The 13,682-nt window shown below is 48.8% G+C and overlaps 3 protein-coding genes across 3 annotated transcripts; all 3 read left to right on the top strand.

Annotated features, from left to right (window-relative positions):
• Window positions 1-674: 674 nt before the first annotated feature.
• Window positions 675-2,131, top strand: N7473_006418 (glycoside hydrolase; the record flags this gene model as incomplete). The annotated part of the gene is made up of 2 exons (XM_057152358.1): window positions 675-1,281; window positions 1,338-2,131. 2 exons carry the CDS (start codon window positions 675-677, stop codon window positions 2,129-2,131), a joined length of 1,401 nt encoding a protein of 466 aa, XP_057010163.1.
• A 420-nt stretch (window positions 2,132-2,551) lies between these two features.
• Window positions 2,552-2,800, top strand: N7473_006419 (uncharacterized protein; the record flags this gene model as incomplete). The annotated part of the gene is made up of 1 exon (XM_057152359.1): window positions 2,552-2,800. The coding sequence occupies one exon, from the start codon at window positions 2,552-2,554 to the stop codon at window positions 2,798-2,800; it is 249 nt and encodes an 82-aa protein (XP_057010164.1).
• A 4,450-nt stretch (window positions 2,801-7,250) lies between these two features.
• On the top strand, window positions 7,251-11,280 carry N7473_006420 (hybrid sensor histidine kinase/response regulator; the record flags this gene model as incomplete). Its single annotated transcript, XM_057152360.1, has 3 exons — window positions 7,251-7,318; window positions 7,377-10,897; window positions 10,991-11,280. The coding sequence occupies 3 exons, from the start codon at window positions 7,251-7,253 to the stop codon at window positions 11,278-11,280; spliced, it is 3,879 nt and encodes a 1,292-aa protein (XP_057010165.1).
• Between the last annotated feature and the right edge of the window lie 2,402 nt (window positions 11,281-13,682).

Raw genomic sequence — 13,682 nt, forward strand, 5'->3', positions numbered from 1 at the left:
ACAAATAGGTGTATATCAAACTGCGGTACGAACATAACTAATAACTCGGATGGTCCTGCTGAATTCTTAGCTCTAGGATACTTTGAAAGCTTTAATTTAGATCGCGCGTGCCTCACCATAGATGTTTACAGCATTGACACGTCAAAATATACCCACATCGTCTACGCTTTTGGACTAATCGGCTTAGACTTTCAATCAGCATCAATAAGTCACAGTCAGATCTGTTTACGGAGTTCCTAGCGCTCTCAGATATCAAGAGGATTGTTTCGTTTGGTGAATAGGATTTCTCGGCTAGTGCGGATACATACATAATCTTCCGGGAAGGAGTTACTTCTGACAATCGTGCGACTCTAGCTAAGAATGTTACTGATTTCATCTCCACAAACGATATCGACGGTATCGATTTCGACTAGGAGTATCCCGGGGAGCCAGACATTGAAGGTATCCCGGCTAGTAGTAGTGACGACGGTCCTAATTACCTCGCATTCTTGAAAGCACTTCGCTCTCTCATCGGCGATAATATCACCATATCAATTGCTATACCAGCTTCTTACTAGTATCTCCAGGCCTTTCCTGTTTCAAATCTCATTGATACTGTGGACTACTTCGTCTACATAACCTATGACCTACACGGACAATAGGATTATAGGAAATCGTCTGCGGACGACGGTTATATGGCTGGAAACTGCCTACGATCTCACGTTAACCTGACTGAAACTGGGTATGCACTTTCTATATTCACAAAAGCAGGTGCCGAAGCCAAAAAATTGATGGTCGGTGTAACGAGCTACGGCCGATCATTTGAAATGATCACAGCAAAATACACCGGTCCAGACTGTACCTTCACTAGACCCGACTCGGGTGCGACACCTAGAAGATGCACACAGACTGCCGGATACATTGCCAACGCTGAGATTGATGAGATCATCTCGGACAACCCCACGGTTCAGGTCCTGTTTGACGATGACAGCGACTCTGATATCATAGTCTACAATAACACCCAATGGGTTGGGTACATGACTACCACGACAAAGAGCACTCGCACCACCTACTACAAAAGCCTAAATATGGGTGGCACAACCGAATGGGCAGTAGATATTGAGAAGTTCCTTGAGAGCGCAGACGATATCTCGATCGTCAACCTGAGTACCGATCTGACAGACGCTGAACAATGCGAAACCCCAGACCCCGACGAAGTAACCGCAGCAGAGGCAAGCTCGGAAAGAAACGTGGCTGGATATATCGATAGCCTGATCACTGGTACACTGCAAGGGGAAACCAGTTAGATGTCACAGCAAACTATATCATCTTGGGCATGGATCTAACATATTTTCCAGCCAACTGGTCTCAAGCTGTCTTCGACGACTCTAACGTGAAGTGCTCTTCCTATCCGATCAATGAGGACTGCAACTTTCCTTCATCAAGTGCCTGTACTTCATTCAGCAATCCCGCGCGTTACTGGGCACAGTTCGTTATTGCCAATTTCTGGGCCTACATGGATAAGTTTGGGGCGTTGTTTGACTTGGCAGATAATAATGTCACAAAGCAAATCCTGCAGCTAACAACCGACTTCCCAGTGCAAGCCCCCGATGCTATCCCAGATGTTGCTTCACTTCTTACCAACTTTGCCGGAGTTCTATCTATCGAGCCGTCATACGGAAGCGATATTGCAGACTCTGTGGTGGGCGTGGCTGGCGGTCTTATGTCCGAAGAGTCATCGAACTTGGATTCCTCCGATTCCGAGACGAATTCCGAGACCATTCTTTATAGTAGGAGCGTTGCTATTGCCACTGCTTTCTATGACTCGGTATCATTAGTTCTGATCGACATGTTCGATACCGGTGACCTATCTAGTTGGCCTTCTTCGCTGACTAGTGGTGACTACACTACCGACATTGCCAACTTCTTCGACAGCCGATTCATGTTTGAGTTGACGGGTACTGATGAAAAAGGCATGGAAAGCTTGCTCAATGAAGGTCTGTTAGCGACTATGGCTGGCACGGCGCTTGTTGGGGCGAATTATTTCATCCTCAGGGGAGCCTATACTACCAGCGGTTGCGCGGACGTCACCAGCGGCATTGTAATCGACGGCTATTGCTACACTCTCGAGTACCCCGGTGAAGGATGGTGACAGCGCCCACGGCACTGCTGGCACAGGAAGCGAAGAGAGAGAGAGAGGGAGACTGAGTCAAATTGGTCTATCTAGAGCATGAAGACGAAGACGACTAGGAAAAAGGAAGAAGAAGAAGCAGAAGGGAACAGAACAGGGTCTATAAGGCCCTGAAGCACAAAGGAAAGGAACAAGGCCTGGTCCTGACAGGAAAACCCCGGCCTGCTTCATGCAGGGCCAAAGAAGACGACAAACCCTGCAAACCCTCGAGGTCAAAGGGATCGAGTCATCAGATGGAGTGGATCGGAAGAGGATGACTTCTCGGACCCGATCAGCAGCGATGATTTAAACAAGTTGACAGGCACATACTACGTCTCTTTGGAGAGCCTTTACACGAACTCCTATACTTGCCAAAATCAAACAGGCGATTATGGGGGCACAATGTCCATTGACGTGGCCTTGGCAGTCAGCACTTCTCTTCCGACTTGCTTCTACAATTTTCCTATCTTTGAATTGGAGTATACAGGTGCCGACAGCATCCCTGGGTCTCCATGCCAAATTCTGACCAACAATGGCACTGCCAGTACGCCAGAAGTCGGTGTGACATACATGCCCTCCAACCTGGCAGACATTTTCACCGACGACTTCTGCTTTTGTTCTGGAAGTAACAAAGAATGTACTGATCTGTAAGTGAGATTTGACTGGACATATTCCGGCTCTATACCTGGGCACCGAGATTGCAATATAATATGGTCAGCAAAGTGGTGTCCCGAAGATCCTGAATTTAGATCCTTATTTTTCATTCGCATTAGGTGGAAAGAATGCTGAGTTCTTCTAAAGTAGTAGAGTAGACCGAGGTACATTCGCAGAACTTCCGAAGAGGAAAGTATTTAGCACAATATATCGATGTGATACAGATGTGATTGAATATGTCACCGGGTATTGTATGATCAATTGCATGGATCTATCTCACATTCAATGCTTCACTTATCATATTACAGTTCTGGACTGCCAAACTTCTCAGCCTAAAGTAAGTATCATACCGCAAACAGAACAATCAACTGCCTGTCAGCCAGTACGCCATCCAACAAGACGAATATATGGTTCTCTTCCTGAAAGTACAGCTCTAATTCCAGACAGATGGAAGGTATTTGTATCTGACTGAGCCTCGTTTATTTTTCGGCACTAGTTTTCAGCGCCTCGTGATCTCCAATAATCTCATTTACCGGAATACTGGCATTAATGCCTTTCTTACATTCTACAGTCTTCCCAATCACACTCATTTTATCGATAAGGGTACTCAGGGTTGCGGTCTCCAACTGGGTTACATCAGTGCCAAACGCGATGGATACGGCGGTGAATGAACCTTTTACGCCGGAGTACTACCACTTGAAGTGAATTACCTTAGCCGAAAGGTCAGTATTCTTTACAGGGTCTAATCTATCAGAGCATCTAGACCGGTGCCCTTTCATAGAGGCTATGAGTTACTCAGGCCCGGTTTCCATACCAGCAAACCCATATGTGCAGCATCATCTCGGTAGGCGCGACTGTCATTTCTTTGTTTATGCTATTTTCCTAACACATGATAGGCCCGTCTGTTGCTCTAACCGAACAGCTAGAATTGCATCGAGACAGTACCCCGTTACTAGGAACCTACGACGAGAGCAAAAAGGATTCTACTTCACCCGATGTTAGTTCTCCTTGTACGCATGTCTCGCCCTCACCGTCTCCAAATAGTCTTGAATTTATACGGTGCCCCTAAGCTAGGCCTGCCGCCAGAGTTATCACCAAAAACGAATCAGCCGTGGATGACTCTAAGGACGGGCCGAAAACCTCCGAAGGTTAGGCAGAGGACGGTTACCGATATAGCAAGAAGATATTACAGCGTATCAGCGTGATCGTTAAGCGCCACCATCAAGCGACAGCCTCGTTATCCCATTGAGGAGCTCTAAACATAGAAACGGTCATCTCAAGAGGGACCCTGTAATCAGAGTATCCAGCTTACCTACCTCCCAGCATATACAAGCAACACCCTAACCACCTTCTGCTAAACACTTACAACCCTTAAATGAAAAGTATCATAGTGCCACCGATTTCCAAACGGCGTGTCTCAATTGGAAAAGAAAAGATAAGAAAAGGATAAAAAGGGCTCACAACTCAAAACACAGCCTGAAAGCACGCACCAAAACCAGATCCAAAACCAAGATCAAAGAGATACACTCGACATAACGCCATGGCTCATAATCACATCCAAAAAACAGGATTCGGTTCAGGTTCGGGCTGGGGTCACGAAACGCGATACCCGCGCAGCAAAAACAGCAGCAAAACAAAAGATCCTCTCAGAAATCACATCGCGCCCCAATCCAATCCAATGAGTTTGTCTTGAATACAGCGAGGTTAATAGTGTCTGGGGATCAGCTATCGACATAAAGGAAATCTATAGTGAGTTGGCCCTGAATACAAGTCGTACAGTCGATGATGACGATGATGATTTCATTTACCCTGATCCCTCGCGAACGATATGCAGGATCTACAACTATATATCTCTCTACGCATGCAGATTCCGTGTCCCACTTCCAAAGCGAATTTGATGCCTCGCCTGGGCCTGTCGTGGCTTAATAGCCGATTTGTTTTCCGGCTGCCTTTATGTTGTTCGGCTTTGAAACCGATGTGATGCTTCGGCAAAGTCCAAGACAGCTTCCACTGTCTTAGCCCGTGAAGCACTGTCAATCTTACCCATTCCCTCTCCACCAGATCCCCCCAACAAGGTAGGCTGTTAAAGGAGTCGCCGACCTTTGCTCGGAGTTCTCGCCGTAGATCTCTCAGCTCCGGACAATCCAGCAGAATATGGGTTACACTCTCTCGTTCGCCACAGGTACAGAGGTCGTTATCGCTGAAACGGAAGGTCTTCGCGTAAGTGATAGCCAGCAGTGTCCAGTTCGCAATTGCGTTTGTAAGTAAGCCCGGTTTCTAGGTAAGGGCGCGTAGAGACGTCGGGTGTACTTGGCTGGCAATGTCTTGTCGATTTGGCGCAGGTGACTGCCGGCCTTCGACTCTTTCCATTCCTTTTCCTATTGAGCTTTGATTCCTTGCCTGATGTGTGCCCTCTCGTGTGATATTAAAGGACTGAATGGGTTTGTCTTGCCCGGTATGGCGGCCTCTTTAGCTAGCCGGTCGGCACTGTTATTTCCGGGTATTTCGTTACAGTAGAGCGAGAGATGAATGTAGCGGGGCTTTGTCGCGTCAAGGGTGACCCGTAAACTGGTAGCATCATCCTAGATACGGTACAGTCGAATAGAGAATAAGGCGCAGGACTGTATAGTGGCCTACACTATGCAGCATGTAAGTCTCGCGTATAATATGTTACCATCCGCCGTGTAGGTTTTATGTATGATGCTGACGGCGGCATTACGTATCTCGTAGAAGTGAGGGCCAGAAGTATACACGTGAAACCAAAGTACCCTTCCTAATGATGTCCTACTTGAACCCTTGAAAGCACATACCTGGTCCCGGGAACGAGGACAACGGCTCCAGGATCTGGCTCGACAGCCTTAAGAGCAAAATAGATCCTGGGGTGAGTGGTTGCATTCCCGGATTCGGTTTAGTCATTTACGGGATCGCAGATTGGGATCCCAGAACGGACTATTTGTCTCTTAATCTGCTCGGAGAAGCCTGCGCGTAAAACCAAAGTGCCCAGTCCAGGGGCTTCTCAGACAGATCCCCCAAACCAAAGGTCTGGCCCTGGGATCGTAAGTGAGCGTTCTAGGAGCGCTCCAACTTCCGAGACGGTTTGATATGACCCTTAAACCGGCCGTGCCGTGAATAGGTTAACCTAGGCTGTGAGTATGTTGTATGTCCATATTTGACATCCCGCACGGCGGCAGTAGTCCTAAACATGAGTGTCTGCCCTCATCTATACAGTAGGATTACACCTTCTATGGGAAAATATTCGTAGCGAGCGGTGAGCTATGCAGAGAGTGGGCGCTAGGCTTCAGGGGTCACTCAAAGATTTGTAGTGGGTGACGTTGAGAGGATATACTGGAGTGAGCAGCATCTAGGTCGGTCTTTGAGATACGTAGAAAGAGGCCTTTGTGAGTGCCATTGTTGGCTCGCAGCGAGGAAGGGGGAACAATAGGACATTTTAGGAAGGGTCTTGGTCTCCGGCTCGGTTACACAAAATGGATCTCTCCGGCAACGTCGTAGCGAGTTTCGTTTCTGGCCATACGACCTCATCGTGATCGATAAACGACGCTTCTTGGAGAATGACCAAATCAAGGACGTAGCTTTCAATTCTCAAATTGCACAGCCTGAACCGCCTTTGCCCTTGAAACGATGTCTGGTTTACCTTTCTCACCTTCGGTTGAGCCGGCTCGACACGCTGCTCAGCGCACCTCCAACTTCCCTTCTCAATTCCACCCTCAATTCTCGGAGCCTTGAGCATTCCAGTAGTACGTGGGCGACTGTCTCCCGAGTTCCACATTCACATAGGTCGTCATCGCGGAAGCCGAACTTCTTTGCGTATGTGGATAGCCAGTTGTGACCCGTGCGAAGCTGTGTCAGCAGGTAGGCGCGACTCCTTGGTAGGTTTCCGGTCCGGTCCATAGTGATTTAACAAAAACGTGTGGTGTCCCTATCAATTTCCCCCGTGAAATTCATCGCTTAGTTCAGCAGAATGAAACACTCTTTTCTTCTCATCTCTTTGCATTACCTCTGTTTAAATCCGTTACTCTGATTGGCTGGTAGTTACACATATTTCCAGAGCTATACAGGCCGATCATGTTAGATTATATAGTATGGCAAGTTGAGCTACTAATCCTCTTGGACGAATAGGCAACAAGGTGAGGTAAAGCGGAACCAATCTTGGATGGATGGGTCTGATTGAAGAAAGAACGAATATCATGGGGCAGGTTGAAATACCCCACGGATGGCCAAGACACACGGTGGTCTCTTAAATTTAAACGGATCATTTGTGGAAGGCGGTGAGTTTGCCCGCGACAGCGGACCGACAAGGTTCCTGGACCTATTTCAAGATGGTGGCGTTCTTCGGCTGATGCCTTGAAATAGGTTCCGGCCAACCTGGGCTGCCTATGCGCTCCGTTTCCAATCGGTAGGTGCAACCCTTCCCGCATCTTCTCCCAACATGGCTACCGATGAAGGTCGGGATGTGCGGTCGAACAACCGGCTGGCGCAGGAACGGGAATTTTATAAGTGCGAATGAGCTCTGAATGTTCCTGGTGATACGATAGCTGACCTCCTCCTACGGCAGGTACATTCCAAGCCACCATTCCGTCTCGCATTTCGCTCCTTTCGACGCCGCCAGCCACAGATCCTTCGTCCCACAGTCGTCCAGAGATTCAGCTTTGAATTCCTTCGCCCAGCTGGGTGCCATCCGCCTCGGGACCCAACGGGCCTTGATTTCTCTCTTCGATCGTACCCACCAGCATATCATAGCGGAAGCCACTCCGACATTAAGTATCGTTGGGGGTATCTCCCAAGATGATCGTGACCGGCTACGACTGGGATGCTGCGTGCTCCCGAAAGAGAGCGGCTTTTGTCACCATGTCGAGCGCTTGCCATCGTCAGATTCCGTGGAGAACAGTGCAGCACTTGGGGGCAGCGCCCTGGTCATTTCGGATGTGACTGACGATAAGCGTTTCAGACCCACCACATTACTTCATGCACTATCTGACGTGCGCTTTTATGCTGCTGTGCCTATCGTCAGTCCGCGGGGTTTTACGATTGGCGCGTATAGCATAATGGACAGCGAGCCGAGACCGTCGGGTCTCGAAGAGCAATGTCTTCTATTCATGAAGGACATGGCTGCGACCATCATGGAGCATCTGGTGCTGGGTTATTCTGCACGCCAAAACCGCCTGGCAGAACGTATGATTATGGGCTTGGGGAGTTTTATCGAGGGCAAGTCCACTCTACGTGATTCATGGTCGGAGGCCAACATACAGCATGCTGCATCGGAGCATTCCGGAGAGCCGATTGAGGGCCAGTTGAACATTCAACAACAAGACATACAAGAAAATGCCAAGCGAACCGATGAAAAATCCCTTTTCTTTCGGGAGTCGATAAGGAGAGATTGTCACCCTTCAATGCGACCATTCGACAACAGCAGCAATCTGGCGGATCGCAGCCCAGGACCTTGGATGGAATCAACGCAATCGGATACACCTGTTCGAAGTGCGACTGCAGACGGTATATTGCAAGAAAATCCTCTTTCAACGAACATAAAACATATTTTCTCACGGGCAGCAAACATAATCAGAGAATCAATTGGAGCGGAGGGAGTCATGTTTCTTGATGCCGATACCGACCGCTTCGGTTCCCTCGTCGATCATATGAGCAGCAAACGGTCTGATCCTGGGGAAAAAGATTCAAGCGGCGAAGAAAGCACTGATTCAGGATCTTCATCGAGGCGCAAGTGTGGGGAGCCCAAGATTACTTCGCTGTGTGCGTGCTTGGGGTTTTCCAGCTCGCGAGGGTCGAGTATCAATGATGACTCCGTAGCTGGTCGGGAAATCCTGATGCAACAGCCCTTGTTAAAGACGCTTCTTCAGCGATATCCTCGTGGGCAAATTTTTTCTTACAACGCCCAACGATTACTTTCAGAATATAGCGACGGCACTACAGAGAATTTGACCAACTCTAATCACGGCGCCTCATCCGCTGATTCTTATTATAACGCCCGGTGGCGCGCATCAACCAAAAAAAGAAGGAAGTCGATTTTTCAGCGAGATGCCGGCCGCCTGATCGAAATTTTCCCTGGCGCTAGCAATATCCTTGTATTGCCTGTCTGGGACTCGGACAAACGCAGGTGTACTGCCGGGGCGCTGGTCTGGACGAATAACCCTCGGCGTATGTTCACGTTTGAGAACGATCTCGTGTACATTTCCGCTTTCACCAACAGTATCATGGCTGATATTCATCGACTCGACATGGAGATGGCAGACAAAGCCAAAACCAACCTGGTTCACAGCATTACACACGAGCTTCGCACCCCACTCCATGGGATCCTAGGTACATCGGACATTCTCGGCGACACGGCCATGAATGCCATGCAATATGGCATGATACATACAATCGAGTCATGTGGACGCACCCTCCTGGATATCATTAACAGCCTGCTTGATCTTAGTTTCATCGACAAGTATCAGAAGGAATCATCGCGCCTTACCGGAAACCAAGGGGCGGAGCAGGTCGACATGTATTTCAGTTCGACAAAAGGAGGCAGCGTGCAGAGTAAAGACCGCGGTGAGACGGTTTCATCCGCGCATGTCAAGCTCGATGAGGTGCTGGAGGAAGTCGCCGAGTCCGTTTTTGCCGGATATAGCTTCTACACCCGTTTCAACGCGCCATCTCCAGCGTTAGCTGGTTCATCTACGTCCACGCGATCGGCTGGCCCAGCGGGCGCACTCGGTCAAGCTGGCCCGAGTGTCAGCCAAATCACGATCATCTTCGACATCCAGCCAGAGACGGAGTGGGATTTTCTCACACACGCGGGTGCTTGGCGCCGCATACTGTTGAATGTTTTCGGTAATGCGCTGAAGTTTACATCTTCCGGCTATATCTATCTCGGTTTGAAATCATCCCGAAACCGCCGCCCCCGAAGCGACATGGGATCAATTACTGAAGGCGAGCAAGGTGATAAATATGATGTCACTCTTACCGTGAAGGATACTGGGAAAGGCATCGGACATGAATTCCTGCAAAATGATATCTTCACACCCTTTATGCAGGAGGACCCACTTGCATCCGGTAGTGGACTGGGGCTGAGCTTCGTTCATCAGGCCGTTGGATCCCTAGGGGGCTCGATCGAGATCAACTCTACCAAGGGAGTAGGCACTGAACTGTTGGTCTGGGTTCCACTCATGCGCTTTCCCAATAGATCAACTGTCTCGCCGGAATCGGTGCTCAACACCTTGCAGATTTATACTAAGGGAAAGACGATTGGTTTTCTGGGCTTCGGGTCGTCTCTCCACTCTCAACGAGATACAGCGTTGTACTCGACCTTGGAGCGATTGTGTTGCGGATGGTTTGGTCTGAAAGTCGCTAACATATCCGCATCGAAGTGTGAAACTGACGGCTTCGACTTTCGCGTAGCCGTTCAGACGGAGCTGGACTCGGAGGATATTGAAGGGAGAAAGCTTTTTGACCGCTCTCCCCGTGCCGAAGACGGCAATGGTTGCAGCTCACCGGTTGTGGTCATCTGCCAGTCCCCTGAGGCAGCCCACAGGTTGTTTGTTGCGGCCAAGAATCGGGGTGAGGCCTCGATCTTCGAGTTTATCAGCCAGCCTTGTGGGCCTCGAAAACTGGCCCGGGCGCTGGACATGTGTATTAAGCGGCGGCTCCATCGACAGTCAGGCCGGCCCTCTCCTGACGAGACGACACGCTGGGTTGAAATGCCAGAGTCCTCTCATTTGCCGTTGGACGTTGATACCAGGGATACACCTGAAGACAGGATGAAAATTAGCAAGCGATCGATGCCGGAAGCAAACCCGAGTTCAGAGTTACAAACTGATCGACTTTCATCAGCGGAACAAAGACGACCACTGGATTCACGGGACACCTCCCAACCCACGTCTTCTTCAAATGAGGGACGGGAGAAAATAGACCCTCCTAATCCATCCATCTTGTTAGTGGACGATAACGAACTAAATCTTCAGTTACTGTGTGCCTACGCGAAAAAAGGAGGTTTTGAGTACATGACGGCTCGGAACGGGGCTCAGGCAGTCGCCATATATGAGGCCTACCCCTGCCAATTCCGGGTAATCATCCTTGGTATGTCCAAGGGCACTGTCCTTTTCCTTCTTTTGTCCGTTCTTTGAGTCAAACCCTTTTTTTACGCGTTTGCTGCTTATACTGGCGTATCAGATATTTCCATGCCCGTCATGGATGGCTTCGAGGCGGCCCGACAAATTCGCCGCCTCGAGAAAAAGCACCGGGCCCTGTTGAGCGAATCGGCTCGACAGGCCCTGCCGCCCACAACCATCGCAGCTTTGACAGGGCTCCACAGCCCTGCTGCCCAGAAAGAGGCGTTCGGTTCCGGAATCGACTCTTTCCTCATCAAACCGATCAAGCGATTGGATTTGTACGCCGTTCTGCAGCAGGTGAAAGAAAATTCTATACTTTCTGAGGATTCTCCAACCCCACAGTCTATATAATGCGACCTCACGCAGGTATCGACACTTTTGGGTCAATCGATTCGTCGAAGAAAGTCTGGCAATCATATTCCCATCTATATTTATCCTCACAATTGACCAGCATTAATCTCATTGCATCTGCGGAGGGTCTCACGATTCCAGCTCGATCTAGGGCTTGGTAGAGGTAAAGGGAACACGCTTGTATAACTGATTCAGTGCGACTCTGATAGGGCAGTTGAGTGCGCAAAATGGCTGGTTGAATTGCTGGATCAAAATTGAATACTGAATTCCTCTTGCGGGCGGGGCCACGTGGAAGGGAACCTGTCTGCCTTTTTCACCACGTTAACGATTGGAGGCAGCTTAGTTTAGCTAGCTGGCCGTTTACCATCTGCTTTCGACAGATGGTAGGCTATCTTCTGTTGAAACTAAGAAGGGGCGACATGCGACCGTGATCAGAGGTGGTAATGTGATTCTCTAAGCGATATTTTGGAAGAAGCCCTGGTGCGATCAAAGTATACTGGAGTACAGCCCAGTTTTGACAGGAAAGAAGATATGCCAAAAAGGGCAGCTCATGAAGGATTTCCTGGAGAGACAATGAAAGAATGGCCGCTGAACACCTTTTCCCCAAACGGCACATGAGGAAAACAAAGGAAGTTTAATGACTGGTCAGGAATACGGAGTCGAGGACAGTCTTAGGCTTCAGATTCGATCCAAGTTCGCCGCCTTGTTTTCTCGTTTTTGGGTCAGCTTAGCATAGTGCAGTCCGCGGGCATTACACATGTTCGGGGACTTTCTGGACCCCGGCGTTATTCCGGCCTTTCGGCTCGGTAACAGCTATAGCAACTGAACTATTTCCTGATCACTAGGCACAGAAGCACTCTAATTAAATCATCTACCCCCGGGGAGTCTTTGTTGGGGGATAGTTGGGCAACTCAAGTACACGGGCACTGCACATGCATGTACAGAATGACCCACCCCATTGTCTTATTGAAGCTAAATTTCAGTACTCTGCAATCTTGGACGGTCGTCTAAGACTACTGGAATCTAGCTTGGCTAGCGTATACTCCCGATATGCGTCCGCTGAGGCTTGACCAATGCGGTAGGGCCTTATGATAGTTCTGAGTTTTGGCCAACATCTCGCGGAATGATCTGGTGGAGAATGCTATCATATTCTCCCTCCTTATTTGAGAAAGGGTGCAGCTAACCAGCGAAAATAATGTCATATAATACGTGGTATATTAGGCAATTTTGCTTATGCGGAATGAGCCTAGCTGCGCTGGATGAGTGACGATGACCTGTATCACATCCTAGTGTTACCGCTATTCGACCTATAGGAGTATAAATAGAGCGCAAGGAGCTCGGTCCCTAGGCTTTCATAACCACATTATTATACTCCAGTTACTCCTACGAAGAACAAACAACGTGGTATTTATTGCTAAACTTCTTGTTCTGGCATTAACTGCTGCTGCCACGCCTATCCTTCGCCGCGATGCTGTTACGGTTGAGAACGATATATCTCAAAAAATCGGCCCGCAAATCCAAACCCTTGATACCGACGTTAATGGTTTCCCCGCTAGTGGTCTCTCTGGAGTACTTGCTATTCACAACGATTTCCAGAATCTTGTTACTATTGTGAATGGTGCGACTAGCGATATCGAAAGCGCCGGCTCCTTTAGCGAGACAGAGGGAACTACTATACTTCCGGACGTCCAAGACCTGACACCCACTTTATTGGATATATTGTCTTATATAACGTCTCAAGTGGATGCTTGGCAAGATATTCCGGGGGGCTACGCTCTAGTTCTTAACGACCTCTAGTCTCTCAACACGACCTTCGACGGATTCGCTAACGCTTTGATAGCAGCCGAGTCCGCTGATCTGGTTCCGTCGGCCACGTCAATCAAGACTCAGATTAACGGTGCCTTCGCCTCTGCAATAGCCGCTTACTCCTAGGGCTGTTGGCTCTTTTATGTCATCGAACAGCCGCCGTTGACGGTATATACCGACAATATATCCTGTTAGCTTCAAGAGTGAATGGAATTGGGGTATGAACAGTGGAAGGTGTCGAACTGAACAGCGGTTATCTTACCGGATTTTTCATCGAGATTCCTGCATCCAACTCCCTTTGTTTTTGTATGTTATCAAAATTATGGAGCTACCTACTATTTACTCTTATATGTTGATCTTATGCCCTACAATTCATTGGTTTTTGTATGTGTCGCAGCATTCCTCGCTCCTCTCTTCTAGCAGTCAGAAGCCACAATTGGTATTCAACATGCCAGCTATCTTACACACATTTTTGATCTTTTTCTCAATCAATCAATATTAGTTCAATTGAATTGGTTCATCTTGGTCAAATAGCCGTATCGATGCATACTATGTCGCCCGCAAGGTGTCTTATCACCAGGCACCACCAAACAGGA

Source organism: Penicillium subrubescens (assembly GCF_028828155.1).
Source record: "Penicillium subrubescens strain IBT 31985 chromosome Unknown utg000004l_segment0_segment0, whole genome shotgun sequence".
In the NCBI taxonomy this organism is placed as follows: domain Eukaryota; kingdom Fungi; phylum Ascomycota; class Eurotiomycetes; order Eurotiales; family Aspergillaceae; genus Penicillium; species Penicillium subrubescens.